The sequence below is a fragment of the Camelina sativa genome, chromosome 2 (genome assembly GCF_030686135.1).
Source record: "Camelina sativa cultivar CO46 ecotype springtype chromosome 2, ASM3068613v1".
Classification (NCBI taxonomy): Eukaryota; Viridiplantae; Streptophyta; class Magnoliopsida; order Brassicales; family Brassicaceae; genus Camelina; species Camelina sativa.
In genome coordinates, this window is record NC_141881.1 from 26,257,555 (window position 1) to 26,285,320 (window position 27,766).

At 34.9% G+C, this 27,766-nt stretch overlaps 6 protein-coding genes across 10 annotated transcripts; 5 read left to right on the plus strand and 1 right to left on the minus strand.

Moving 5' to 3' along the window:
* Positions 1-91: 91 nt before the first annotated feature.
* Positions 92-3,489, plus strand: LOC104733931 (U-box domain-containing protein 34). The gene is made up of 9 exons (XM_010453456.3): positions 92-429; positions 525-646; positions 732-847; positions 943-1,058; positions 1,169-1,470; positions 1,558-1,659; positions 1,760-2,188; positions 2,276-3,025; positions 3,110-3,489. The coding sequence occupies exons 1-9, from the start codon at positions 216-218 to the stop codon at positions 3,323-3,325; spliced, it is 2,367 nt and encodes a 788-aa protein (XP_010451758.1). The 5' UTR covers positions 92-215; the 3' UTR covers positions 3,326-3,489.
* On the minus strand, positions 3,471-4,823 carry LOC104733936 (uncharacterized). Its single transcript, XM_010453463.3, has 4 exons — positions 4,583-4,823; positions 4,236-4,392; positions 3,831-4,118; positions 3,471-3,731 (listed from the first exon to the last, which is right to left on the minus strand). The coding sequence occupies exons 1-4, from the start codon at positions 4,628-4,630 to the stop codon at positions 3,643-3,645; spliced, it is 582 nt and encodes a 193-aa protein (XP_010451765.1). The 5' UTR covers positions 4,631-4,823; the 3' UTR covers positions 3,471-3,642.
* A 1,955-nt stretch (positions 4,824-6,778) lies between these two features.
* LOC104733945 (protein phosphatase 2C 77) lies at positions 6,779-10,118 on the plus strand. Of its 4 annotated transcripts, XR_015583496.1 has the most exons (5): positions 6,843-8,701; positions 8,784-9,080; positions 9,240-9,345; positions 9,438-9,862; positions 9,982-10,118. XR_015583496.1 is itself a non-coding variant. In XM_010453470.3 (4 exons), exons 1-4 carry the CDS (start codon positions 8,153-8,155, stop codon positions 9,791-9,793), a joined length of 1,308 nt encoding a protein of 435 aa, XP_010451772.1. In that variant the 5' UTR covers positions 6,784-8,152; the 3' UTR covers positions 9,794-10,118. The 4 variants fall into 4 exon arrangements, 1 of the variants encoding a protein (XP_010451772.1); XR_015583503.1 differs by having other exon boundaries at positions 6,779-8,701; positions 9,160-9,345; positions 9,438-10,118; XM_010453470.3 differs by having other exon boundaries at positions 6,784-8,701; positions 9,438-10,118.
* A 536-nt stretch (positions 10,119-10,654) lies between these two features.
* LOC104733950 (uncharacterized) lies at positions 10,655-12,532 on the plus strand. 2 transcript variants are annotated; one of them, XM_010453476.3, is made up of 6 exons: positions 10,655-10,922; positions 11,090-11,150; positions 11,540-11,647; positions 11,811-11,925; positions 12,003-12,120; positions 12,205-12,532. In XM_010453476.3, exons 2-6 carry the CDS (start codon positions 11,141-11,143, stop codon positions 12,265-12,267), a joined length of 414 nt encoding a protein of 137 aa, XP_010451778.1. In that variant the 5' UTR covers positions 10,655-10,922; positions 11,090-11,140; the 3' UTR covers positions 12,268-12,532. The 2 variants fall into 2 exon arrangements, 1 of the variants encoding a protein (XP_010451778.1); XR_015583506.1 differs by having other exon boundaries at positions 10,731-10,922; positions 11,811-11,915.
* Positions 12,533-17,319: 4,787 nt separating this feature from the next.
* On the plus strand, positions 17,320-19,786 carry LOC104733956 (uncharacterized). Its single transcript, XM_010453479.3, has one exon. It carries the CDS (start codon positions 17,535-17,537, stop codon positions 19,272-19,274), a length of 1,740 nt encoding a protein of 579 aa, XP_010451781.2. The 5' UTR covers positions 17,320-17,534; the 3' UTR covers positions 19,275-19,786.
* Positions 19,787-22,616: 2,830 nt separating this feature from the next.
* Positions 22,617-26,645, plus strand: LOC104733965 (auxin efflux carrier component 2-like). The gene is made up of 9 exons (XM_010453486.3): positions 22,617-23,001; positions 23,669-23,971; positions 24,143-24,587; positions 24,737-25,027; positions 25,203-25,485; positions 25,580-25,665; positions 25,768-25,925; positions 26,049-26,125; positions 26,306-26,645. Exons 1-9 carry the CDS (start codon positions 22,732-22,734, stop codon positions 26,370-26,372), a joined length of 1,980 nt encoding a protein of 659 aa, XP_010451788.2. The 5' UTR covers positions 22,617-22,731; the 3' UTR covers positions 26,373-26,645.
* The last annotated feature ends 1,121 nt before the right edge of the window (positions 26,646-27,766 follow it).

Below are 27,766 nucleotides of genomic sequence, written 5' to 3' on the forward strand. Positions count from 1 at the left end.
CAGTTACTAGTCAATAATATCATTTTTAAAAATTCGCTAATTGCACATTTTAATACATCATTGCTAATGTCAACCTCTAAAAGACTTTTCCAATAAAGCAAGCGCTTTTTAAAATAACCTCACGAGTTCAATAAATACAAAGCAACAAACACCCACATTTTTTTTATTTCCAAGTCAACAAACTTAAACGCGGAGGTCGTCTTCGTCTTTCTCTCATGGTGGTGATGACGAACAAGTTCTTCGAATCAATCGGAGGAGCTCCGTCTTATTCTTCAGTATCCGTCGCTGTTAAAGGATCTGTCGGTGACGCCGTAGGAGGAACAGCTAGTCGTCGTGCTCTTCGTTGGACAATCGAAAACTTCCTTCCTAAAATCGATCGATTGGTTCTTGTTCATGTTATCCCTACCGTCACTACTATTCCATCTCCTTGTAAGTAGTATTATTAAAAATCCCAGGTTTCGTAATTTTTTAACTCTTGAGAAATCAGTTTCATGAATTTTGAATTTGAATTTGTTTGGTTGAAGCTGGATCGAAGATTCCTGTGGAGGAATTAGAAGAGAGTGTTGTGTCTATGTATAAACGAGATTTGAGAAATGAGTATGAACAAGTTTTTTTGCCGTTTAAGAAGATCTGCAAATCCACCAAAGTGAGTCTTTTGTTTTCTTCTTTTTTTTTGTGTGTAGCCATTTTTTTGGAACTTTTGAGTCTTATGAAAAAAAAAATGTGTTAAGGTTGAGACGTTGTTGCTGGAACATAATGATACTGCAAAGGCACTTTTGAAGTATATGTCAAGTACTGAGGTTGAGTGTTTAGTCATTGGCTCTTGCTCTTCAAATTTCCTCACCAGGTATTTATTTATTTTATTCATTGTTTCTAAATTGAGATTTTGTATATTGTCATGAGATCTTTGCTCAAACGTTTTTGTGGATTGCGTTTTGGTAGGAAAAAAGGACAAGAATTGCCATTAACTGTACTAGGAGAAGCTCCAGAGGCATGTGAGATTTATGTTGTTTGTAAAGATCGAATCTTAACCAAATCAACCAATCAGTTTACCGCAGGTTTTGTCTCAATTCAGTTTCTCTCACTTCCATTGATCTAAAAATGTAAATTTTTTTCAGTTTTATTGATTTCCCTGTGGTTGTTGTGTCTCTGTAAAAACTTTCAACAGATTCATCATCTAGTTTCCGTATACCTGAAGGAGCTGAAGCTTATACAGAATCTTTTAGTCGCACACGCTCGGATAAGACAGGCTTGTCTGCTTCATCCATATCATCCTCAGGCAGGAAGCGAATTGGAAGACCTGCCTCTTTACCTCACAGTCATCCAGTCTCTCGAGTGTTTTCTGATGCACAATCTTCAACTGATGTTGGTTTTGTCAATGACGAACACGCTCGTTCTATCCTTAGACATAGCACTGTTTCTACTAGTAAAAAACACTTGGATCCTAGACCTCATATAAAAACACCAAAGGTGAGCCATTTTTACACTCTCTGTTGCGTTTGGTTCTCTGATACACAAAAATGCATATGATTTTGATATCAAGACCTGTTTTTGCAGTCAGATGTTAAAGCTGAGGTCGAGCAGCTAAGGAAAGAAGTACAAACCACTCTTTCTATGTACAAACAAGCTTGTGAAGAGCTAGTTCATAAACAAACGCAGGTAGGTGTTCTAGTTTCAAACATTTTTCTCAGAGTCTATTCCATAAAATGTTTTGGGATTCTGATGGATTCGTAAACTCAATCCCACGTTGTGACTTCAGGTCCAGTCTCTTTCCTCTGAGTGTGTTAAAGAAACGGAAAAGGTCATCACTGCTCTAGAAAAAGAAGAAATGCGGAGGAAAGCAGCAGCGGAAGAGAAAGAAAAGCATTTAAAAGCTGTAAGAGAAGTCGAGGAAGCAAAATCAATGCTAGCCAAAGAGTTCTGCGAGAGGCAATTAGCCGAGCTAGATGCCCTGAAACAGTCCATAGAGAAACAAAAAGTCATTGAGCAACTCTTCTTGAGAGATGGGCGGTACAGAAGGTACACAAAAGAAGAAATAACTGCAGCTACAGATAATTTCTCTTCCCGTAAAATAATCGGCGAAGGAGGATACGGAAAAGTATACAAATGCAGTCTTGATCATACCCCAGTAGCTCTTAAAGTTCTCAAACCCGATTCAATCGAAAAGAAAGAAGAATTCTTAAAAGAGGTAAACATCACTAAGCTAATCTAATGATCTAATACAGGCCTTTTATCTCTCTGATATCTAAAATCAATTGTCCAATTTTACCTGCAGATCTCAGTCTTAAGCCAGCTAAGACATCCCCACGTCGTTCTTCTCCTCGGTGCATGTCCTGAGAATGGCTGCCTTGTCTATGAGTACATGGAGAATGGTAGCTTGGACTGTCACATCACTCCTAAAAAAGGGAAACCATCTCTCTCATGGTTCATCAGGTTCAGAATCATCTATGAAACTGCTTGTGGCCTAGCTTTCCTCCACAACTCAAAACCCGAGCCCATCGTGCACCGTGACCTCAAGCCAGGCAACATACTCCTAGACAGAAACTTCGTTAGCAAAATTGGCGACGTTGGACTCGCAAAACTCATGTCAGAAGAAGCACCGGAGAGTGTCACGGTTTACAGAAACTCGATTATTGCGGGTACACTCTACTACATGGACCCAGAATACCAAAGAACCGGAACTATCAGACCAAAATCAGATCTTTACGCATTTGGAATCATAATTCTCCAGCTTTTAACTGCTCGACATCCCAACGGTCTTCTTTTCTGTGTTGAAGACGCAGTAAAGAGAGGCTGTTTTGAAGATATGTTAGATAAATCAGTAAGAGATTGGCCCATAGCTGAAGCGAAAGAACTAGCTCGTATTGCAATCAGGTGTTCGCAGCTCAAATGCAGAGACAGACCAGATCTTGATACACAAGTCTTGCCCGCTCTCAAACAGATTCTTGAATCCGCAAATAGTAGACTCAAGACAGAGCAGGCTAATGTACGACCACCAACTCACTATTACTGTCCAATTCTTAAGGTAAACCGGAAAAAAACAACCATAGCAAGGACAACAATTCTTGATGGTTCAGGTTTTAACAATATCTGATTTGGTTGATTGCAGGAAATAATGGAAGATCCACAGATAGCAGCAGATGGGTTCACTTACGAAGGAAAAGCGATAAAGGCATGGATTCAAAAACATCAAAATGTGTCTCCCGTGACTAAGCATAGGCTCAAAAATTCCGATCTCACACCGAACCACACCCTCAAATCGGCTATACAAGAGTGGCGATCTCGTTCACGCTTAGACCTCTCCACTACTCTTGGCTCCTTTTGATCACACTAAATATTAGTAGAGTCTAATTTTGTATATATACTAAATTATAATACCCTGAACTTGTTTGAATCAGGTGTATCAACTCTGTAGTCTTCTTTTTCTCTAATGTTTATTGTGGTATGAAATAACAATAAGTCAACAACGATTTGGTTTGCTTTTCTCAATTTCATTCAGAATGTGCAGGCTTAAATGGAACTGATCCACACACAGTTTGGTGGTAAGACTATAAGAACATGAAGAAGAGTATCTACAACTTACATAATCAAGTGATGTGTTTTTGAAGTATATACCATCTACAAAATAGACTCACTGAGAAATCAAATTTGAGTGAACTCAAGAGCGTTTGCATCTGGATCACGAGTAAATATCGCTGGTCTTCCTGACTTGCTCATTGTATACTCTATCCCTGCAAAGTTCAAAAAACAAGAAAATAAACTTTCTTTACAACAAAAAGAAACATCCTTTAAGCAGAACACAAGAAGAAAGAATCAAAAAATGTACATACCAGCTTTGTCCAAAACATCTTTCAGATTAGAAACATTACGGATTGCGAGACAAGCGTGTCGATCCCGTCCTCCGTGCTCGGGTCTACCAGTCAATGGATCTGGATTTGGAAGCTCCATAAGATGAATCATCTCTGAACCTACCCATAACCAAGCTCCTCTATATGGAAGCTTATCGTGTGGCCTTGCCTCGTTTATCTCAAGGCCTAATATGTTTTGGTAAAACTCTAGTGACCGTTCTAGGTTCTCGCAGAGCAGACCAACATGGTGAACCCCAACAACTCCATAATCTAGAATCAACAATTTAAAAAACCAAAATTAAACGGTTTAAAACGAGATTAAAGTCTTATATTATATCAGTTGTATCTTTAATCTGAAAAAAAAAAAAGGCGGGATCAGTTAATCACCGGTTTTGTTGTTAAGCTCTTTCTCTTGTACAACGCTAGTCCCTTCAACTGATGATCCTTGTGCTTTAGGCTTCAAGCTAAGATTGAGCTTTTGTTTCCTCAGACTCTTCTTCTGAAACTCAAACCTCTCTTTCGTAGAGAGATTCGTGCAAGTAATCTTTCCAAAACACCAAAAACAAAATTCATCATCAGTCCAAGGAAATAATAATCGTTATTTAAATGATACCCTAATTTCTAAACTCAATTATCAATTTCTTGATAACTAAAGAAAAGGTAAAGAAGAACCCTTAAGTAACAGAATCGAATAACCTAATTTATGAGTGAGTGAGTGAGTAGAGGAGCTTTACCTTTGGTCTTAGATTAACTGAAACCGAAGGTCTGACAATAGACGCCATGGAAGAGAAGAAAGCTTTACTGTCTGATTTTTAAGGCTCTCAACACACGAGTAAAGAGTCTGATTTGGTTTTGTCTCTGCCACAAAAGGTTCAAGAAAATTAAGGAGCAAAAAAAAAATCTGAGCCACAGAGCAAAGGGTAACACACTAACAAAAAAAAAAAACAATCTCAATCATCAGAGAATCGATGGGCCAAGCCCAATCCAATTGGTTGCTCTTTTAAATAATTAATTAGCTTTATCGCATGACATAAGTATACTGTTAACATTTTCACTCAGTAATAGTGTAATCCTACTATATTAATTGGGAAGTACAAATATGAAACTAACCTTAAAATGTGTAAAAAATTACATTCAATTGCCATTACAAAATTTCAATTAAGCTTAATTAATTAATTTAAAAAAATAGAATTAATTAAAAAATAAAAAATAATCACAGATCAAATATTAAAAAATCTGAAAAAAATAATAAAAACATTTTTCTCTCTCTAATAAATTATGGACGAAATTAGTAAATATTTTTTAAAAAAAAATATAAACCAATCAGAATTTTAAAAACTAAGATTTTATATCCTAAGTATACAATATAATTATTTTTAATAACTAAATTTGAAGATTTTGTTAAGATTTCAGATTATGGTTCTCCTATCATCTTTATTTTCTTTTATTTACAAATTGTTTGGAAATTTCATATAATACTTATGATTAATTAAAAATGCAGAATTTTTTCTGCATATATTGTGATTTGAATTTTTATAAACAAAGATATATTACTCAATCTATGAAAAATGTGTGTTTTAATTTCCACATTGGCGGGTTGGCAAAACTAAAATTTAGATAGATGATAAATTCATAATTTTTATTTGCTCACAATTATAATATTAAAATTACTATTTTATATTTCACAAAATAATGATGCAAATATAACAAACAAACGATATAAAACTGTAATAAGATGTCAAAAATAAAATACTATAATATTCTAAAATAATTAGTATTCTAATAGACTAATAGATTTACAGAACAATTAAAAAAATATATTATCTCGAACAAAATAAATTTTTAAAAAAATATAACAATAACTTTTATTATTATATTATTAAATTTTAAAAAAATATTGACCCGTGCTTTAATCACAGGATATCTTCTAGTACAGTAGTAATTAACAAAATTTTCAGAATCGTTAGTTAGTATAGTTACTACTCCACTTTCTTTTTAAAATGAGTTTAGATGTTTTAGGTTTATGTTTTAAGAACTAAGAAATATTGTTTATATGTGGTTATGTGACCGCCACTTATATATGCTCCAGCTCCTCTCTATACTTTGCAACAGATCCGTGTAGCAGCTGATCATCTCAAAATTTGTGACACATATTACAAAATATAAACTTTTTTTTATATATCAAAAGATATCTTACTTTATCTGACAGCTGCTAGTAAGCCTTAAAAATAAATACTATTAAATTAAACTTTTTATAAAAAAAATTGCATGAGTCTGTCTACTCTACGTATATATAATATCTCCCGAAAAAAGAAAAGATAAATTAAATCATAAAGATCACATGATTCATATCCATTACATTATGTTCATTTAAGAAAAGAAAAACTGAAAAAGAATATACAAAATTTCATATCAACGATTTATATATTCATTTTATATGATTGGTTCAGCCGTTCAGTGTACTTGATACGTATATGATGAATTTGGTGGGTATTTTGTTTGTTGCCCATCCAAAAGCTACATACGCTACTATACTTTTTTCCATTTACATATCATTACATGGTCCAATGATTACCAAACACGTGGAGACAAAGCCATAGTTTTAATGGTTTTCTAAAAATATTACAGAACCAAAAAAAACACAAAAGATATTTACGGAAGTTAAAGAGAGACGTGTCGATGTCAGTGCAGTGAACCTCTTCTCTTCTCTTTCTTTTTCTTTTTTTCTCCCGCCACCCCCAACTAACAGATCTCTCACCGTACACGTCATCCTCCTCTCTCTCTCTTTTTTTGGTTTACCAAATCTTATGACTTCTTTTCTCTCTGTCTACGTGGTGATCATCCGGTCTGTTTTCCGACAAGTGTGGGACCTATTTGATTGTTACAATTTCAAAACCCAAAATAAAATTATTGTTTGGCGAAAAAAAAAAGAAGAAGGAAAGAATCATCTGTCGACAACACAACACCACTTCTCTCTCTCGTCTCCTCCCTTCTGTTTTTGGTATCCCATCCACCCCGAATGTCATTATTTTAATTTTTTTAAATCTCTATCCATAAATGTAATTTTTATTCTATTTTGGTCTGTTTTACCAAAGTAGAATTTACAAGTATTATATTATTTATATAACTATGAAAATATCATTTTGTACAAATATCATCCATCGATAATTCCTTCGATTTGTTTTTGTTTTTGTGATGAACAAAATTGGTTTTTGGTTAACTTATTGAATACCGTAACACTTTTTTCCTAAACTCAAAAGTCTTAGAAATAGTTGAGGAATTTTTATCATTACCTAAAAAATTATGGAAAGTTTAACTTACTCATTTTTTTCATTACCCCATAAGCTTCTCTTGACATGTCACATGTGGCATGTTGAAACTAAAATTTAAAGAACTTCGTTTCTATATTAGAATAAGTAAATTACTCATTGTGTAAGTGAAAACGTTTATTTAAAATACAGGATATATTTTGTAATATGAAAACGTGTAACTCCGATATAGATACGCGCAATAATGGAGATATGATTTTATTTGTTTCCCCCTTTGCAATAATGAAGTAGATGAAAGATACTGCAAGTGTAGTAAATAAATTATTATAGAACCCCCAAGAAACTATGTATTAAGAAAATAAAATAAATGAAATAAAAGAAGTCAAAACAAAACTCAAGTAATAAAATAAAATTTTACTAATTTGTTTTCCATATAGTAGTAGTAGCAAAGTTCATGAAAACATTTCTCTTTTTTGGGCAATAAATAAAGACCTTTCTCATATGTGGCAGATTTAAAAACCGATATTTATTCTTTCGTTGAAGTTAAAAAAATTAATTGTGGGGGAGAGAGAGAGAGAAAGAGAGATCAGAATCTCTAAATGGCTGAAACGAATTGCCCAGAATCCAGGAAACTCTCTGATTGATTTTTTCTTTTTTTTCTTTCTGGTGATTTTCTCGGGAAATTTATTAGCTTTTTCTGTAATTGTATTTGGGGTTTGGGGGTTCTTTTAATTTTGGCAAATCTCTATCTGTTTCATGTGCTAGCTAAGGTTGTCTTCACTTTCCCTCTTATGAGTCATGAGTTTCTTGTCTTCATCTTCTCTAATAAAGTTAACAACAACATCAACACTCTCTTAAATTTCTTCTGTTCAAATCTTTCGACTTTTCTCTTCCACCGAACCGTTTTAACAATCAAACACCTGTCTCTTTGAACACAAGTCATAAAGAAAAGTTTCAATTTTGAGTTTGGTTCTTCCCTTTGTAAGAGAGAGAGAGAGATCAAGAAATTGAGTTTTTTTTGTTTCTCTACCATTAATGGACGAAGCTTCTCCTGCTGTAGCTGTTCCATTCAGACCATTCCCTGAGCCACGCGCCGGAATTAGAGGCTACTGCAACAGCGAATCTAGGGTTTCTTTACCGGAAAATTCTTGTTCCGGTTCCGGTTCTTTGATTTCCGATATGAAAGGCTCATCCTTTGAGATCAATAATACAAGACAAGATTCATTAGCGTCGTCATCATCATCTGTTGTACCAGACGTCACCGTTGATATCTCCGCCGGAGATGAGATGAACGGTTCAGATGAGTTTGATCCGACGAGATCGACGACGAATCAGAGTGAGAAGAAAGTAGTACTCAGTAGAACAGAGAGTAGAAGTCTGTTTGAGTTCAAGAGTGTGCCTTTATATGGAGTCACTTCGATTTGTGGAAGACGACCAGAGATGGAAGATTCTGTTTCCACGATTCCTAGGTTCCTTCAAGTTGCGTCTAGTTCGTTTCTTGATGGTCGAGTTACTACTAATGGATTTAACCCTCACTCGAGTGCTCATTTCTTCGGTGTTTACGATGGCCATGGTGGTTCTCAGGTAAACTTAAATCGAATACTTTTGAATCCGAGAACTGCAAAAGTTTGGTTTTTTTTTTTTTAAGATGTGGTTTTATGTGTAGGTAGCGAATTATTGCCGTGAGAGGATGCATCTAGCTTTAACGGAGGAGATAGTGAAGGAGAAACCGGAGTTTTGTGATGGTGACACGTGGCAAGAGAAGTGGAAGAAGGCTTTGTTCAACTCTTTTATGAGAGTTGACTCGGAGATCGAACCTGTGGCACACGCGCCTGAAACGGTGGGATCGACTTCGGTGGTAGCTGTTGTCTTTCCGACTCATATCTTTGTAGCGAATTGCGGCGATTCGAGGGCGGTTCTGTGCCGTGGCAAGACGCCACTGGCCTTGTCCACTGATCACAAAGTAAGTATAGTAATGTGTGTTAATATGTTTTAGGTATATGTCGTAGCTTTTTATGAATGAGACTCTAAATGATTAGTAGTAATATGCAGGGATTTCAATTATATATAGTTCTTTAGGAACTCTATATTGGTCAACGTTCTTATAGCTATTTATGTGTAGCCGGATAGAGATGATGAAGCGGCTAGGATAGAAGCAGCCGGAGGGAAAGTAATACGGTGGAATGGGGCTCGTGTTTTTGGTGTGCTAGCAATGTCAAGATCTATAGGTATATGTAATATGCTTAATGCTTTTACATTGTCCCAATAATATTGGTTCTTGTAATAGTTCACTTACATTGTGTAAACCGTTACATAACAGGTGATAGATACCTAAAACCATCAGTGATACCGGATCCGGAAGTGACTTCAGTACGACGAGTCAAAGAAGATGATTGTCTCATCTTAGCAAGTGATGGTCTTTGGGATGTAATGACAAACGAAGAAGTGTGCGATTTGGCTAGGAAAAGGATTTTGTTATGGCATAAGAAGAATGCTATGGCTGGAGATGCTTTGCTTCCGGCTGAGAAAAGAGGAGAAGGAAAAGATCCGGCGGCAATGTCTGCGGCTGAGTATTTGTCGAAGATGGCTTTGCAAAAAGGGAGCAAAGACAATATAAGTGTGGTAGTGGTTGATTTGAAGGGAGTAAGGAAGTTCAAGAGCAAATCCATGAATTGAGAAAGAAGGTTTGAAAGGAAAAAGAAAAAAAAAAAAGTTTTGATGGTGGGGTAAATAAGAATGGAACAGGTAATAATAATATTATTAATTGTTTTGTAATATTTAATTTCCTGCTTAATTTTTATTATTTACTTTGTTATCTCTTCCCACCATTATTTAATCTTTTTTTTTTTTTTTTTTTGTTAAAGCTAACTTTGATATAATGTACATGATGTAGCTTCCAAACAAAAATCCCCTTTTTTTAATCCTGGGGTTAATTGTAATAACTAATAACACTACACTCATCTATGTTTAAAGATCTAGTGTTATTATTTGATGTTTATCACTTCTCTTGTTCTCCAAATTAAATTTGTGTGTGGTTGGTAAGAGAGTCACAGGTGTTAGGAGGCTGCAGTAGGAGGTAGACTTTACCAAAAATTCATATTAGTCACGACTGATTTTTTTTTTTTAGAAACCAAAAGCATAGTTACAACTTACAACACTAACCGACCAATCATATTATGGAAAAAAATCATAATAATTTGAAATGAAACATATAAGAAGAAGAAAAAAACGTGTGAATTCTTAAATTGTAATAAGTGATGGAGACAAAATAATACAGACTTACACCTAAAGCTTTAATTGTAATAAAGTGGTGTGTAAGGCAGATTTGTATCCCAAACTAGTTTCATATTTTCATCACATGAAGTAATGTAATTTTTAACATCATTATTTGTAAATTTCAGAATTTATAATATTTATTCTTAATTTTATAAATTCGTTAAAAATTGCTTAGTACTCTAAAAATAAGTGGTTATATACAAGTAAAGAAGAAAACAAAGTAAGTGGTTTAAAAATTGCTTAGTAAGTAATAAGTACTCTAAGCAAAAAAAGTAGGAACTCTAAAAATTGTTTAGTACTCTAAAAAATAAGAAGAAAACAAAAGTAAGTGGTTAGTAAAACTAAAACTAGAAGAGTGTTTTATTACGAAGCATTTAAAGCGCCGACGAAAGTTGAAAGAAGACACGAAGAGGAAGAGAACAACACACACGATTTCTCGTCTGATTTATCAGTTTCAGATTCGCTCAATTTTTCAGATTCGCTCAATTTTTCAGATTCATCTCGGATTCACTTGATTGTCTTCTCTCCGGTGAGCTAATTTAGATCGTTTGTTAAAAAATTTCAAGAGCAATTTCTTAGTGAACGTTAGATCGACGAATTGGTTTGATTACTAAAGCTAACTTTTTTGGTGGAAACTGAGCTTAAAGTTTCAATCTTTTTGTTAAACTGAGTTTTGGGTTTTTGTTATGAATACAGGGAAATTGAAGATCTGGGTGCAGAACTCATAAGCACGAGCTATATATAGCCATGGACGAAAGTAATTTTTTTTTTTTGCTAAATAGCTCTCTTCTACTATGACTATGAGCTTTGAGGCTAATTTTAGTAGCATATAGAAAGAAACAAAGAGTATACCATATATGTCTAGGAACAGATTAGTTTTACTGTTGCCAATGGTATGCTTTGATAGTTTTGGGGGCATTTCAGTTTTGTGATTTTGATATTGTCTGAATTGAGATTGAGAAGAGACTTAGATTAGATCACGAGACGACGTCGTTTCTCCTTTTCCATGATGTTTTCTTGAGTGAATTTGCAAGTGTTGGAACCTACTGCTAAGTTTTTAGAGTATGAGATATATCCATTGCTTTAGGATTTTGTCGTTCATCCCATACGTGTGCAACTAAGCATTGTGTATCTGTTTCATTGCAGATACTAAATTTGTATCTGGAAATGGTAGAACCGAGCTTGTAAAATTCATTGCTGATAGGCATACCAAACTCATGAAACAAGCCGCTCGATATTATTCCGCACTTAAAGGTTAGTACTACAAATCTATTATCCATTACTGCCTAGGAGCCTAGTCTTGTCATGTTTACAAGTCCTGCAAGTTTAGCTTTACCTTTCTATTCAAGAAAAGATGACTTTCGTCTAGGATAATAGATATGAACTAAGCAAAAGACATTTGTCTCTGTTTCGGTAGATGCTATGGCTCGTGGGAGAAGAAGATATTCACTTGTCAAAGATGTAGACGACATGGAAACAGGAGCATATGACAAACCTCTTCCATGCTTTGGTTGTGGAATCGGTTGGTTCTCGTGAGTACTTTTGCTTCTCCTGTTAATTCCGTTTTACAGTCTTAAGACCAATCCTGATTTAGTCATATCTTAAACAGCTTTCTCCTAGGATTTATGTTTCCACCTTTGTGGTACTATGCTGCATATCTTTATTTTGGGAACTATTATCGTAAAGATCCTAGAGAAAGAGCTGGTCTTGCTGCTTCCGCAATCACTGTAAGTAATTTATATATGATTTTGTCTATAGTCTAACTTAGATTAGTTGAAATGACTCTGAATTCGGATGTTAAATCGATGCAGGCGATGGGATTCTCTCTTGTGTTACTCGTGTTTTTTGCTGTCCGGTGGTTTTACTATCCTTAAAGGTATACTACAAGATAAACTATGTAACTATCATTCATACCTACAAGTTTCAGTGTTCATCAAGGAATAGTCGCTAAACTCATGTACATTCACATAAAACCAATGATTTTTACTTTGACATTTTTATCAAGTTGTTTATAATTTTTTGTTCACAACATATAGAGTTTGTATACGAACAAAGAATCAAAAAGAACAAATGGTTTAATGGTTGTATTGTAGCTTTACACATTATTTTGGCTGTGATTATTATCCTCGTCTAAACAAAGTCAGCGAAATTAGATTAGTTTATTGGTTTCATTCATTCATTATCCTTTTGGCCGTTCTGTAATGATTTTGTGGACTGTTCGCTTTATCCTTAAACGACGAACCTTTTTCGTTTCTGGTTGGCCGTCGTTTTTAGTGCGCACATTAAAACTTCAAGCCGTTTAGTACGCATATCAGAACTTCAAAGACGGCATGACGTGCTGCTCTCGGAATGTAAAACGGGCGATGTTTTGTTTCCAGTGGTGATAGGTACGTACGGCGGGGAGTTCGTATATATTTGTTGTACTTATCAACAAGGAGAAGTATATGATTGATTCGAGGGATTCGATTATGCTCAATCAATAAAAAGCTTCCAATAGGTTAATGCCACGACAAATTTGTGGATCTCTCTTCCAAGTAAGTTAATAATGGAATCATTAAGAAGAGCTTTAATCAGTATTTTTAAAATCAAAATAGTACTAATAAAGACGACATGTAATACGATTGGATGCATCAATGTGGTAATATAGACACGTGCGGGAGACAGGCTGTGTTGTGTAATCTGGACGATAGCTGTCTGAAGAAACTTAGACGATACTTCCGATTCATCTAGCGTCTCTCTTTTCCCAGCCTGTCTCTTTCTCTTCTTACTTATTTTTAAATATGTAATCTTTATAAATTAGTATTATATTTTCCTAAGCTATTGTGGCTCGTTTCCAGACCAATATACAGGTATCTCTCTACCTAAACTCCAGATTCATGTCCATCTGTTGTGTCCAATTATTTCAGTCATCATTCTTTGTTTGCTCTATATATAAAAATAAAATTTCTTTTTAAAACTATACTTAGCAACAAACCATCAACAACAACAACAAAAAAAACCAGAAATTCTGACTCTTCGGTCTAATCATTTTTGGTTGTGTCTCAGCCTTTTCATGCGGAAATTGAGTTTAAATCTCGTATGTGTGGTTTCTTTAAGCAAGGGTTTGTAAAAAAACGCATGGTACTAGGCTACTAGCTAAGTTTATGTTACATGCTATTATTAGTTAGATACTACTATTCTATTGGTTGAAGCTGATCACAGTCTCTTTTGATGAAGATACAATTTTTATACGTTTTGAGTCACAAAAAGACTTTTAACGTTTGGTGGATTTGTCACATGTGTGATCTCAATAAATAATTTTTGATCTATGGAAAACTATTTTTGATTCGATGGCCTCAGCAAATTTTTGGTTTGACAAAATACTTTTTGCTAAGCACTTTTTCTTTCACTAACTTTTTTCACCCACGTAAATCATTCTGATTCTTAATTAGTTTAATGAGATATTATAACCTGGTGTGATTCTCCCGAAATCGATATGCTCTTATTATATTTTCTTTATACGTAAAAATCACTATCCTCTTTTTCTTTGGTTAATATATACAAGTTTTATAGTATATGATTTTAGTTGATGCTTACTTTTCTTTCTTTTGGTCTTTAGGTTTAATAGTGGGACACTGAATACGAAAGATAAGAGCCAAAATTTCAAAAATTAATAATATTTCTTTTTCACAGACAGAAAGCTGGTGGCGATGGCCATAATTTTAGGACTAGCTATCAAATTTTATATATTTCAAGCATAAAATGCGTTGTTAACTTGTTACATCATATTTTGTATTCTTATTTTTCTCACTTTTGGGATTGTTGTCTTACCGTCAAAATGTTACGTGAATAATTTACAGGAAATACAATTACGTATAAGTTATAACTTACAAGTTTTGATCCCTTTCTGGTTATCAAAACGTATGATCCCAGCTTTTATTAAGCATTTTAGTTGTCTGTTTCCAACAAATAATGATATGAAATAAATTAGGAAATGGTGGTGGCCGAGTGTACAACACATTAACGATAAGGTGGAACGTTACACAACCCCAAAAAAACAGGGTTTAGTTTATTTATATAATTCATTAATTCGCTTACAAGTATTATTAGGCTGAAAAGTGTTTTTAACTAACACTTTAAATTTGATATATTGATAGTGTACTAAACTACAAAATTGTTAAAAGGGTTTATGAGATATTAAAGATGAGTTTAATTAAAGGGTTGGGATTGGATGCTGGTCCCCTTTTCTTTTTTCTTCACCTTTTTTATTAAGTGATATTTTTTGTTCAACTTTTTTTTGCTCCTTCCACTTATCGAATGTGGCAATATTGTGGCAAGTAATGAAGAAAGTATATGGAGCACATAAGCTCTGTACGTAATGCTATTGCTACCCATCGACATTTGATTTCATTATCGTTTGATCTATCGCTATTATAAAGGTAGAAGCATGATAACCACTCCTCTACCCAACCAAAACAATAGAAAGTATAAATAATGTATTTAAAGTTTAAAACACAATTTTTGTTTTTTTTTAACGAACTCTTAAATTTGCCAGACCATTGCTTTTACTAAAACTATACACCGAGTTTGAGCATAAATACTATAAATGTTTGTTTATTATATATCTAAACTGTGAATTTTTTTAGCCATGGTTTTGTTGTGTTAACTTTAGGAACAATCACTGATAAGATCTGCGGAGCGTTTTCCATATGCATAAACACCGACGACTAAAAAAGTGAATGCACAATACCACATTCAAGTCCTCGTCCTGACAAACTGACTACAAGTCTAAATCAATCTTTACGAATAAAGATTCATCATATTTCTTTGACTTCTTTAGAAATGATTCATGTGGAAAAAGCATAATCATATATATTGCGAAATAGGGTAAATATGTGTGTAAATTGAAATTTACTTTGGTTTTGTTTCTTTAAATAAACGAATAATTGTAAAAGGAAAGAAAAAATAATTTGTTTAAGGAGAGACAGGTCGACAAAAGGTGCGGAGGTTTGTGTTGGGGTGTATCGAGAAAAAGGGTAAGTAAACACTTTACAATGATGATCACCACGCTCCAATTATTTCTGTCAAACAGAGCATGAGCATCCCTCTAAAGTTATTTTCCAAATTTATATGTAACAAAAATTTAATACTATACGTGGACTTTTTAAGTACATGCATATATAATCGTACATTTCTTTTAAAATAGTAATATACATGATTCGTGTTTACATGGAAGTGCTAATAACGTATTTTGCGTGTTTACATGGTAGTAGTACATGGAGTGATGACAACATGTTTTGTGTAGCGATGACCAATGATAAAGATTATAGTCGTGACTCGTGAGAGTGTTTTTAGCGAGATAATAAACAAATACGCAGAAGTAAAGCTCGAGTTAATTACTACAAAATGTAAGAAAAGTTATTTATATACGAAGTAAGTGTTAACCCATCATGCATTTAGTGATAGAAATAAAAATAAAAGTGTTGTGTTGCGTATTTCGTAAGTTCTTCTACCAAATAGAGCTAATTGTTCCACTTTAATTACTGTAGCTAGTGGATTTGCAATTGCAATTATGGTTAAACAGTCCCAGATAATTATTAACGTCCACTTTTAACTAAATTTTCTATAATTTTTCAGTCCTATTTTAAAACCTCTGTTTTTTTTTTTTCTTCTTTCAGATTTGAATGTTAAGCCTTAAGCATCGAAACAACTTTGAGATCGTGTGATTGTCTTCATGTCACCATGGTAAAAGATGTGTGCCGTGACATTTTTTAGGAAAATATTAAAATAAGATATTTGTGTTTAACAATAATGATTTTTAAAAAAAACATTAATGTAATAATTTTGCAACTTTTGTGAATTAATTCCCCGGAAATCAAGTACAAATCCTAGAGATCTATTTTGTAGAAACATAACCCATTTAGTCCCCTAAAAATCATTATTAATTTTGAATGTTGCCGTGTTATTCTGAAAAAAAAATCACAACAATAATTTTTTAAAAAATATTTATTTGTTGACTAATCCTAATCAAGGTATTATTATATTTTGTGTAATCAAAAGTTGAAAGTCTTACATTGAGCATGAAGTTATTTTCTTACGTAGCTAGTAAAAATCTCGTGGTATATATATATAGTCGAGAAATCGTGTGTTGAAATGTTTCATTGGGAAAACAATATAGTATTTGGTATGTCAACATATGTTCGATTATATGCATTAAAATTACTTGCATGATTAACATAACGTTTGGTAAGCAAAAAAAACATATACTATTACTAACTATATCTTTTGGTCGACGGCTCCGACGTTGCTTGTAAACAAGGGTTATCCAAGACGGGCCTTAGTGGCAACATATATCCTCAACAATTCTTTAATTTATCAATCATTTAAACAAAATTAAACTACATTTTGACTAATTTGCTGTGTTATTAAATCATTGAAACAAATCCGATTAATTAGGATACATATGCAAATAATAACACTGAAAATATATTATAGTTGGACGGCTACGAGAAAATAACATATCAATCTTTTGTTTTTTTTCCATGTCATTTTCAAATATTGCCTTTTTATATATGTATGATATTAATATATACTCCCTCCGTTTCATAATATAGTATGTTTAGAAAAATATTTTTATTTCATAATATAGGAGATTTCCAATTTTTTATGAAACTTTTAGATTAAATTTATATTTTATATTGTGCAGACTTGTTTATGATTAGTTAAACTTTTTTAAAATTAATTATTTTTTAATATGCGTGTTTTCACTAAAACATCCTATATTTTGAAACGGATAGAGTATTAAAACTTATGGGAATTATGGTGCATTATCTGTTTCTGAACAAAAAAAAGTGAAAGCAATTCGACGAAATTTCCAACTCAATGATTTGAATTTGAGTCTAAATAATATATTTAAAATTAAAATCTTCGGCGCGACATGGTTCAATACCATGACAACAATTCCTTTCCGTGTCCGTATGATTATAAATCTTAATCATTGTTTTAATTAATAATTACCCTCTTTTTTAAAAAAATAACGTACTTACAAAAATATTAATATTATTGTTAATCTCTCTCCCACTATATAAACCCGTTTACTCCATTAAATGGTTACTGTAATTAAATCCACAAGTCTCTCTCTCTTTTCTCAACTTTTTTTAAAATGGACGATCAACCGCCGCTGATCTGGCCGCAGTTTGAATCCACCGGATACACTCGTCGACGATCACCAATCCCGACTATATTAGTTCCAGCGATGATCGGAGTTACATCAGCGGCTATATTTCTAATCTTTGTAACCTTCGTCGTCCCTACGTTTCTCTCCATCACATCACAGATTCTCCAACCAGCTTCAGTGAAGCGAGGATGGGACTCGATCAACGTCGTTTTAGTAGTTTTCGCCATTTTATGCGGCGTACTCGCTAGACGAAACGACGACGGATTACCTTCGTCGTCGTCGTCTTCTTCACAATCAGAAGAAGCTGTTATGATCAGTGGTGAGGTTAGTAAGATCTCATCAACGCCGACGGTTTCATCAGAGCATTGGTTTGATGATGCGTATGATGCTGATAGGCTTAAGACCTATGAGAGTGTGAGTAACCGGAGTTTTATTACGCCTGCTTTATTACCGGTTGTTACCGGAACTGTACCGTTGAGGCGTAGTAGTACTTCCTATCCTGATCTTAGACAAGGTGTTTTCAGAGAAACTGGTGATCGCCGGTTCCGGTTTTACGACGATTTCGAAATTGATAAGTACCGATCAGTAAACGAATCTGAACCGTTTCTGAATCGTTCTAAAATCGAGATTGAAGAAGAAGAAACAGAGCCTAAAGAGATTCATATTGATAAATTCGTTGTAAAACCTTCTTCTCCGCCGCCGTCTCCGCCGCAACAACCACCGGCCCCACCACCTCCGCCTCCTCCGCCACTTACTCGACAATCGCCGGTTGAAGTTTCGCATAAACCGAGAAGGACTCAACGTTCTGTTAGAAACAGAGATGTACAAGAAAACGTGAAACGCAGTGAGACTAAGTTCAAACGAACGTTTCAACCTCCGCCATCACCGCCTCCTCCGCCACCTCCTCCACCACCTCCTCCGCTTGTAATGGCTACGCCACCGAGGAAACAAGGGACTCTTCAGCGGAGAAAGAGCAATGCGGCTAAAGAGATTAAAATGGTTTTCGCTTCTCTGTATAATCAAGGAAAGAAGAAGAAGAAGCTTCAGAAATCTAAGAGAAAGGAGAGAATCGAATCTTCTCCGGTGGTTGTGATGGAAGAGCCGCCGCAATACCAATCGTTAATTCCGCCACCGTCTCCGCCTCCTCCTCCACCACCACCACCGCCTCCGCCGCGATCGTCGCAGTCTGTGTTCTACGGGTTGTTCAAGAAAGGAGTTAAGAGCAACAAAAAGATTCACTCCGTTCCGGCGCCGCCTCCACCTCCACCGCCGAGAAAGATTCAATTTGATCCTCAGATACCGCCACCACCACGGAGATCCAAATCCGGAAGACCTCCACGTCCGACGAAACCGACGAGTTTTAACGAAGAGAACAACGGACAAGGATCTCCGTTAATCCAGACTACGCCTCCGCCTCCACCACCGCCTCCGTTTAGAGTTCCGCCGTTAAAATTCGTGGTGAGTGGTGATTTCGCGAAGATACGGAGTAACCAGAGCTCTAGATGTAGCTCCCCTGAACGAGAAGTGTTCGACATTGGTTGGGGTCTAGAGCTCACTCAAACTGACGGCGGAGTTGAAACAACACCCGCCGTGAGCGGCGGTGGTGGTGTGCTGCCGGGGTTCTGTCCAAGCCCGGACGTGAATACGAAAGCAGACAATTTCATCGCCAGGCTTAGAGACGAGTGGAGGCTTGATAAGATTAACTCCGTTAATAGAAAAAGGTAACTGGGCTTTGTGTAAGGCCCATTATGAAAACGGCGTAGTTTTTGCGTCATTTCATGACCTGAAAGTGCTGAAGCAACAACATGCACAAGTAGGATCTGTCGCGTCATACGACAAACATCTACAAAGGAAGTTTGGTAAACAATATGGTCGAGATGTTCTTTTTTATATTGGTTGGCGATTTCGTTGTGATTTAAAGCAATGTGCAGACACAACACAAGGACTTAAATTTAAGTGGGTATTGTCGGTATAGTTAATTACTGGTAGTTGGTTCGAACTGGCTGGTTAGTTTTTGGGTTTAACCGGTTGAGGGGATTTTGTTTGGTTTGGTGTGTTGGGTTTTTTTCAGTTTTGGACTTTGGAGTGTGGGTATGAAAAGTTAGTTAATAAATAACTTTGGTGTTGATATTATTATTGTTGGTACGCATAACGTATTGATGTATGTATGGGCCATTGGTGTATGAATTATATAGTTGTGGGGGCTCTGTATTTTGTTGAGCCTACCTCTTGTGACTTTTCCCTTTCCCTTCGTCCTTCTTCATTTACATAATTTGTAAATGCTCTTTAGAATTGGTTTTACAGTTTTTACATTTTGTAGTCATTTTAAAAACAATTAATTATTCCATTTTGAGTTAGAGGATTCTCCCTGCGTTAGCTATTATGCTAGCTCTTAAGAAATGATCTTCAGTTTTTTATTTATCATCGATATGATTAATCGTTGAAAACGTTTTAGTAAATGAATAATTATCTTTGATGGATGCAATCACCAAATTAATGGATATGTTTCTATACTTTTCATGAATGGGCAAAATGTGTCAAAGAAAAGTTTCAAAAGATAAAATAAATGAGATTGAGTTCATGGGATGGTTTTCAAGTAAATGTTTGAAGCTTGAGTGTAATGACAACCTTCACAATTTATCAAGTATGTCTCACTTTTTGTGTTTTCTTTTTTTTGGTTGCTTTTAAGTTATGATAAACTACGCGGCCGAAAGGTATTTTCACGGTTGAGATTACAAGATGAAACAAATTGGAAAATCGAAATGATCGAATTGCTAAATCTTAGACAACTAACATGGAGAAATTGTTTTTCTTTTGTTGGGATAAAATGTGAAGTATATTAGTATATTAGCAAAGGAAAAAGTTGTGTTACAAGAGCTATATTACCAAACGAGAACTAGTTATATACATGAATGATTCTGTTATTGTTTCTCTGATTTCTCAAGCTGCTTATAAAGTAAATTGTTATTTCCTTTATCTTCCTTGTGACAAGCCAGTGAACAACCAAATCTATAATCACATCTGACAGAATTGGTTTTGTCAAACACGAAATGTCTAGCTTCTTGAACAACTTATTGACATGTTTCTCATAAGAAAAGTAAAAGGGATATAGATGTCCTGAAAATGAAAAGCAGAGTCAAGAAACAGAGGACAATGGCCTTAAAACAATAAGCTTACTTGCAATTTGCAAACTTCTATGATTGTATGTATGTGATTCGGTACTTTGTGCTTTAGAAGGTCCATCAGGCCCAATGATGCGGCGTGATGAATACGTAGTAGTGCTGGGCACGAAACGGGTACCCTTGAATTTTCTCCGACCCTTTACTCGTCCCGACCCTAACGGGTAACTGAAAAAATTTACTCATACTCGACCTTTAAATAACGGGTACCCGGAGAAACGGGTAGCCGGTAAAAAATAGTTAACCCTTTACTCGTCCCGACCCTTTATTATTACCCGGAAAACGAGTACTCGATAAAAAAATGTTAATAATCGCAATAATAATTTTATCTTTTGAAATCCAAAAAATAAAAAATTCATAAATTTATGCAATATATAGTTCCAAAATTATAAAATTACGAATTTTGAAAATAAAATAATATATTAATTCAGTTAGGCTAAGTTGAACTTAGGTTTTAACTCTAACTCTATAAATTAATAATAAATAATAATAATAATAATACAAAATATTAACGGGTATTTACGGGTCGGGTAGCAAAACGGGTAAAGAGCCAAGTAACGGGACGGGTATTGAAAACTAAACTAATACCCTATACTCGTCCCTTACTCACGGGTAATATAAATATAATACCCTTTACTCGACCCTAAAGCTGCGGGTACTTTTTTTTGGGACGGGTACGAGCCGAGTAACGGGTCGAGTACGGGTAACGGGTATTAGATATAACTAGCCTCCCTTCCATATCTAATACCCGTTACCCGGAAAACGAGTACTCGTTATTATTACCTAGGCGCAATATGAAGTATGAACGAACATACGACAATTAAATATGGAAGGGAGGCTAGTTATAAACTTATAATTCATCCGGTCCAATTGCCAATGTCTTTTGACCGTAATTAATAAGAAATCATTAAGAGATCAAATGAAATAAAATCACATTATACTAGTATTAGTTATTAAGAGTGGTAAAGTTGTAAATAAATTAATGAATAATTAGAAATTGTTTGTTTCCTGATTAAAAATCAGATCTTTACAGGAACCGCAGATCGCTCAGAAAATGTAACAAGATGCTCTCAAAACCATGTGCATTTCCATCAACCTTCGCCGTCTCAGTAGCTTACACAAAAATCGTTTTTGCTTTCTTCTATTATAATAAAATCTATCTAAAATTTACCATATAATATATATGTATTAAGAAATTTGTGTGTGGAAAATATTGAAAAGTGGTGTTTACACGTACAAGTGGATCCATCCAAGTATCTCTAAACTCTATAGATATTTGGAATCTAACATTTGTGTGTAAAATTATACTGTATAATCTTCCGAAGCATTTAAGTTCACATCAAATAATATATAAGACCTCGGGACAGAAGGTAAACCAAACTTCCTCATCCCAAGACAAGATTCTCTGTTTCATTTTTTCCTCCATAATCAATCAAGAAGGGATTCTTGTATAAAAAAAATAATAACAGAGATTACATTTGAGGTGCAAAATATATACTACTCTTAACAATTTTAAAAAATAAAAATATCTAGAGTAGAATAAATACTATGTCATATTACAGTATATGATTTGAGAAATCTTTATAATGCTTTTGATGCAATTATGTTTATATATGATCTCGTGGAATATATACATTTTGCAACATATATCTATATTAACAAAAAAAAATGTTTATCAAGTAACACTTGTATTTGTGATAATCATTTTATAATCCAGTTCATATTACTACGGTTTCTTGTCCATTCAAAGAGTATCGAAAATACGTTTTGATTTATATCTTGTTTAATAGTAATCAAATGTCAAACAATCCTCTTAGCTAGTATAATTCAATGTTTGAACACGAATCACATTATTTTAACACAAACAACATTAATTAATATCGTCTAAAGGAACTTCACTTCACTTCCTCCTCCATAAATACGTTATACCACCACGAACACTTCTCTCTCTCCCTCTCTCCATCTATAATCTTTTCTTCTCTCTCGCCGGAAAATTAATCAAAATGATTACCGGCAAAGATATGTACGACGTACTAGCGGCCATGGTGCCGCTGTACGTAGCTATGATACTAGCCTACGGTTCGGTACGGTGGTGGGGCATATTCACTCCGGACCAGTGCTCCGGTATAAACCGGTTTGTTGCGGTTTTTGCGGTTCCTCTCCTCTCTTTCCATTTCATCTCCTCCAATGATCCTTATGCCATGAACTACCACTTCCTCGCCGCCGATTCTCTTCAGAAAGTCGTTATACTCGCCGCACTCTTTCTTTGGCAGGCCCGTCTCTTATAATAATCTCTCAATGCATCATATCTTAAATATATAGTTAACTTATCAGCACATAGTCTGTTTTCATTCTTGTGTGTTTAACTAAGTGATGGTCGTCTCGTCTAGTAGTAATCGTTATGATGGTCTTTTTACTAGATGTATTAATTGGTTATAGAAAACTGTGTTGTATAGTATACTACTAGGTAATTTATGATTTAACACGGGTAGATCTTTTATTTAACAAATAGCAAAACTAGTATCCAAATTCGAATTTAGGATCACAAAATTAAAGTTCTCTAATATTTTGAACTAAACCGTTCTTTTGATGTTCATTACTTTTAGTCTATAGTTTTCCTAAATTAATTGCTACCAGGTTTTGATGGCACTTATCATTATAGTCTTTAGATCTAAAATTAATGATTAATCAATGAAACATAAGTAATCAATTTATAGTGTGGTCCAACAGTCTGAAGGGCTTATTATTGAGGGTACGTGGTTCGAATCTTCCAGGATGATTCTCTTCCCCACTAAGTCTATGATTCAAACCTCACATAACTAGCTAAGCCTTAGAGTTATAAAGCTAGTTATGTTTCTCTAAACAAACTTACACATGCACATATTCTCCTGTTTGTAGATATACTAAATTACTGATGAGTATATTGTGATATGAATTCAGGCGTTCAGCCGCAGGGGAAGCCTAGAATGGATGATAACGCTCTTCTCACTATCAACACTACCGAACACGTTGGTTATGGGAATCCCATTGCTTCGTGCTATGTACGGGGACTTCTCCGGCAACCTAATGGTGCAAATCGTGGTGCTTCAGAGCATCATATGGTATACTCTAATGCTCTTCTTGTTTGAGTTCCGTGGCGCTAAGCTTCTCATCTCCGAGCAGTTCCCGGAAACGGCCGGTTCAATTACTTCCTTCCGAGTTGATTCTGATGTTATCTCTCTCAATGGCCGTGAACCCCTCCAGGTTTGAATACTCGATCCGTTTCATATAGTAAATTTATAGCTTAGTCACAAGTTTTTGTAAATATCATGCAGAACTTATTACTTATGAAAAATAACCTTCTTATAATACCGGTTCGGTTATATTCGGTTTATATTACTTCATCTCCTAAAAATATGATTTATCGTTAATCAGACCGATGCGGAGATAGGTGACGACGGAAAGCTCCACGTGGTGGTCCGAAGATCAAGCGCCGCCTCATCAATGATCTCATCGTTCAACAAATCTCACGGCGGAGGTCTTAACTCTTCCATGATAACGCCGAGAGCTTCAAACCTCACAGGCGTGGAGATTTACTCTGTTCAGTCGTCACGAGAGCCGACGCCTAGAGCCTCGAGCTTTAATCAGACAGATTTCTACGCAATGTTTAACGCAAGCAAAGCTCCGAGCCCTCGTCACGGTTATACCAATAGCTACGGTGGTGCAGGAGCTGGTCCCGGTGGAGATGTTTACTCACTTCAGTCTTCTAAAGGAGTGACGCCAAGAACGTCAAATTTTGATGAAGAAGTCATGAAGACGGCGAAGAAAGGAGGAAGAGGTGGGAGAAGTATGAGTGGCGAGTTATACAATAACAATAGTGGTATGACATTTATCTTTTTATTTTGCTCTTATATATATATATATGTTACTATCTAGGGGAAAAATATATTTGTGACAATTTCATTATTGTTTGGTTGCACTATAATTGTAATAATTTTTAAAAATAATATTTTGTAATTATGGTGTCAGTTCCTTCGTACCCACCACCAAACCCGATGTTCACGGGGTCAACGAGCGGAGCAGCTGGAGTAAAGAAAAAGGAAAGTGGTGGGGGAGGAAGCGGTGGAGGCGGAGTTGGTACTGGAGGAGGACAGAACAAGGAGATGAACATGTTCGTGTGGAGTTCGAGTGCTTCTCCAGTGTCGGAAGCCAACGCGAGGAACGCTATGACCAGAGGTGCCTCCACCGATTTATCTACCGACCCTAAAGCTCCTCTTCCTCCTCCTCCTCCTCCTCCTCAGGACAACCTCGCTACTAAAGGTTCTTTAATCTTCCATTTTTAAATTCATACTAAAAATATTTTTGTACTTTTTTGTAAAATTATAAAAATACTAAAGTGAATCATAGTCAATCGGTGAATATTTTTTTCGAGGAACGATCATGTATAGTCAATTAAGTTTAGTATATTAAAATTTATTGTATTTGATGGTGACAGCGATGCAAAATCTGATAGAGAACATGACACCGGGAAGAAAAGGGCATGTGGAGATGGACCAAGACGGTAATAACGAAGGGAAGTCAGGGGTAACTTCGTCACCTTACATGGGCAAAAAAGGCGGTGACGTTGAAGACGGTGGTCCTGGTCCGAGGAAACAGCAGATGCCGCCGGCCAGCGTGATGACAAGACTAATACTCATAATGGTCTGGAGAAAACTTATTCGAAACCCTAACACTTACTCTAGTCTCTTTGGCCTTGCTTGGTCTCTTGTCTCCTACAAGTAAGTAAAGTAGTATACATCACGTCACATATATAAAAGGTAGCAAATGTATATTGGTGTCAATTGCTTAAATGTTGATCATTTTATGGGACAGGTGGAATATAAAGATGCCAACTATAATGAGTGGATCGATTTCGATATTATCTGATGCAGGTCTTGGAATGGCTATGTTTAGTCTTGGTATAGATCCTCTTCATATAAATTACATATACTTTCTAGTCTTTGGTATTTTTTTTTGTGTGTGCTAATTATATTATGTTTATTAATTGGTGATATATATAGGTCTGTTTATGGCATTGCAACCAAAGATTATTGCGTGCGGAAAATCAGTAGCAGTGTTTGCGATGGCAGTAAGGTTCTTGACCGGACCGGCCGTGATCGCAGCCACCTCAATCGCAATTGGTATTCGAGGCGATCTCCTCCATATCGCCATCGTTCAGGTAAATTACTCTTTAGTCTTATTATATTTCAACTTAACTTACAATTGATGCTTTAGTACTAGTGGTGTTGAACGTTTCTTAAAATACACAATTATGGATAAGAAATTTTTTGTATTATTGAAGGCTGCTCTTCCTCAAGGAATCGTTCCTTTTGTTTTCGCCAAGGAATATAACGTCCATCCTGATATTCTCAGCACTGCGTAAGTTAATTATTATTAATTTTTCTCTATTTGAAACTTGCACGACTTCTAAATATATATGTGTTCATGATTGATATAAGTTTTTAAAAATATTTTTAAACTTCAGTTTCAAAACCTTAAAATAAAGAAGCAAATACTTTTTGATATTTTGAATTTTAAATTTTATGCTTATTTTTGCAGGGTTATATTCGGAATGCTAGTTGCTTTACCTGTAACAGTACTCTACTACGTTCTTTTGGGGCTTTAAAGTTATGATCAAAACGTATTAGCGAATCAAAGGCGATACGACCAAAGATGTGAAGTTTCTTTTTTTCTTTTCAAAAAAAGAAAAATCACAAGAACGAGAAAAGACTAATTCCAGGTCAGGCTTAGGTGGATGGACCAGCAATGTTTGCATTAATTAGCATATGATAGTCGAAATTTTAGATAACTTTGTATAATTTATATGCACATGCATGTACGTGATACTCTTTGTAATTTTCGTTTACATTTATTAAATTTTTGGGATGTGCGCGTACAATGATAACAATTTTTAATTGATTTATTTGTTTTTCTATTTATAGATGGTCGTGAAACATGTTATTATATTACACTAATATTTCAATCATATACTAGATCGCGCAAAGTGTGTTTAGATTCGATCTTGTGCTTTTCTAAATCTCTAGACAAATTTTTTATTTTGTTTTGGATCAAATGCACTAATCCTTCCAAATTTGACCTTTAATTCCATTTATTTTGTTTTATTTTTGTTCGTATGTGAAGTTGTCTTTTACCAAAAAGAAAATATGTATGTGAACGTAATATTCACTTGAAGCCTTGAAGGTAGTAGTCACATTTTGATTGAGTAAAGAACAAGGAAATCTTTATATACTGTATTTTATTTCACCTATATTATATAGAACATTAGAAACAACATATTTATAAAATTTAGATGCGGCGATATATATGTGAAAACTGATATGATGTGTGTATGAGAGAGGTGACTACTAAAAGTATATCCAACAACATAATTGTGTCACCAATAAGATATTACACGGACGGTTGTTGGATTGATACAGAGAAAAATTGGTGTGTTTGGATGCATAAAGCTCCGGAATACATAACAGCTCATGTTATCCATTCGTTTCAAATCGGAAGCACCTGATCTTAGACGATTGATTGAGTGAGGAACTAGGAAGATAAATGCTGATAAGTGTTCGACAAATTGATTATGTATCTCTGATCTAACAACAGTGTAAACAATATGGGCTTGCCTCTGGAGGAGTTGACTGTATAACGTGAAAACGATCACGTGGGGGTATCAAAACGATGAGATAGACGTTGGAACTCGCTCTCTGGTCGGAACGTACATTGAACGAACAACAACACATGAAATTCAATAACAATTCTTCTCTCTATACTATTATATAGTTTGTCATGACTTATCTGACAATAGATCTTATATCTTTCACACGTAAAAATATCTATTATTTGTTTAAATGCGTTAAGAGAATAACATATTTATAATGTTTTTGAAGTTTACAGAAGTTTTTGTGCATTGAGTAGGAGACAACATTTGCTCAGTGACAGCTCTTGTCTCTCTAGGCAACTTATTATTCTAATGTCTTTTAAAGCTATTTTTTTTTTGGGTTCGTGAATCTT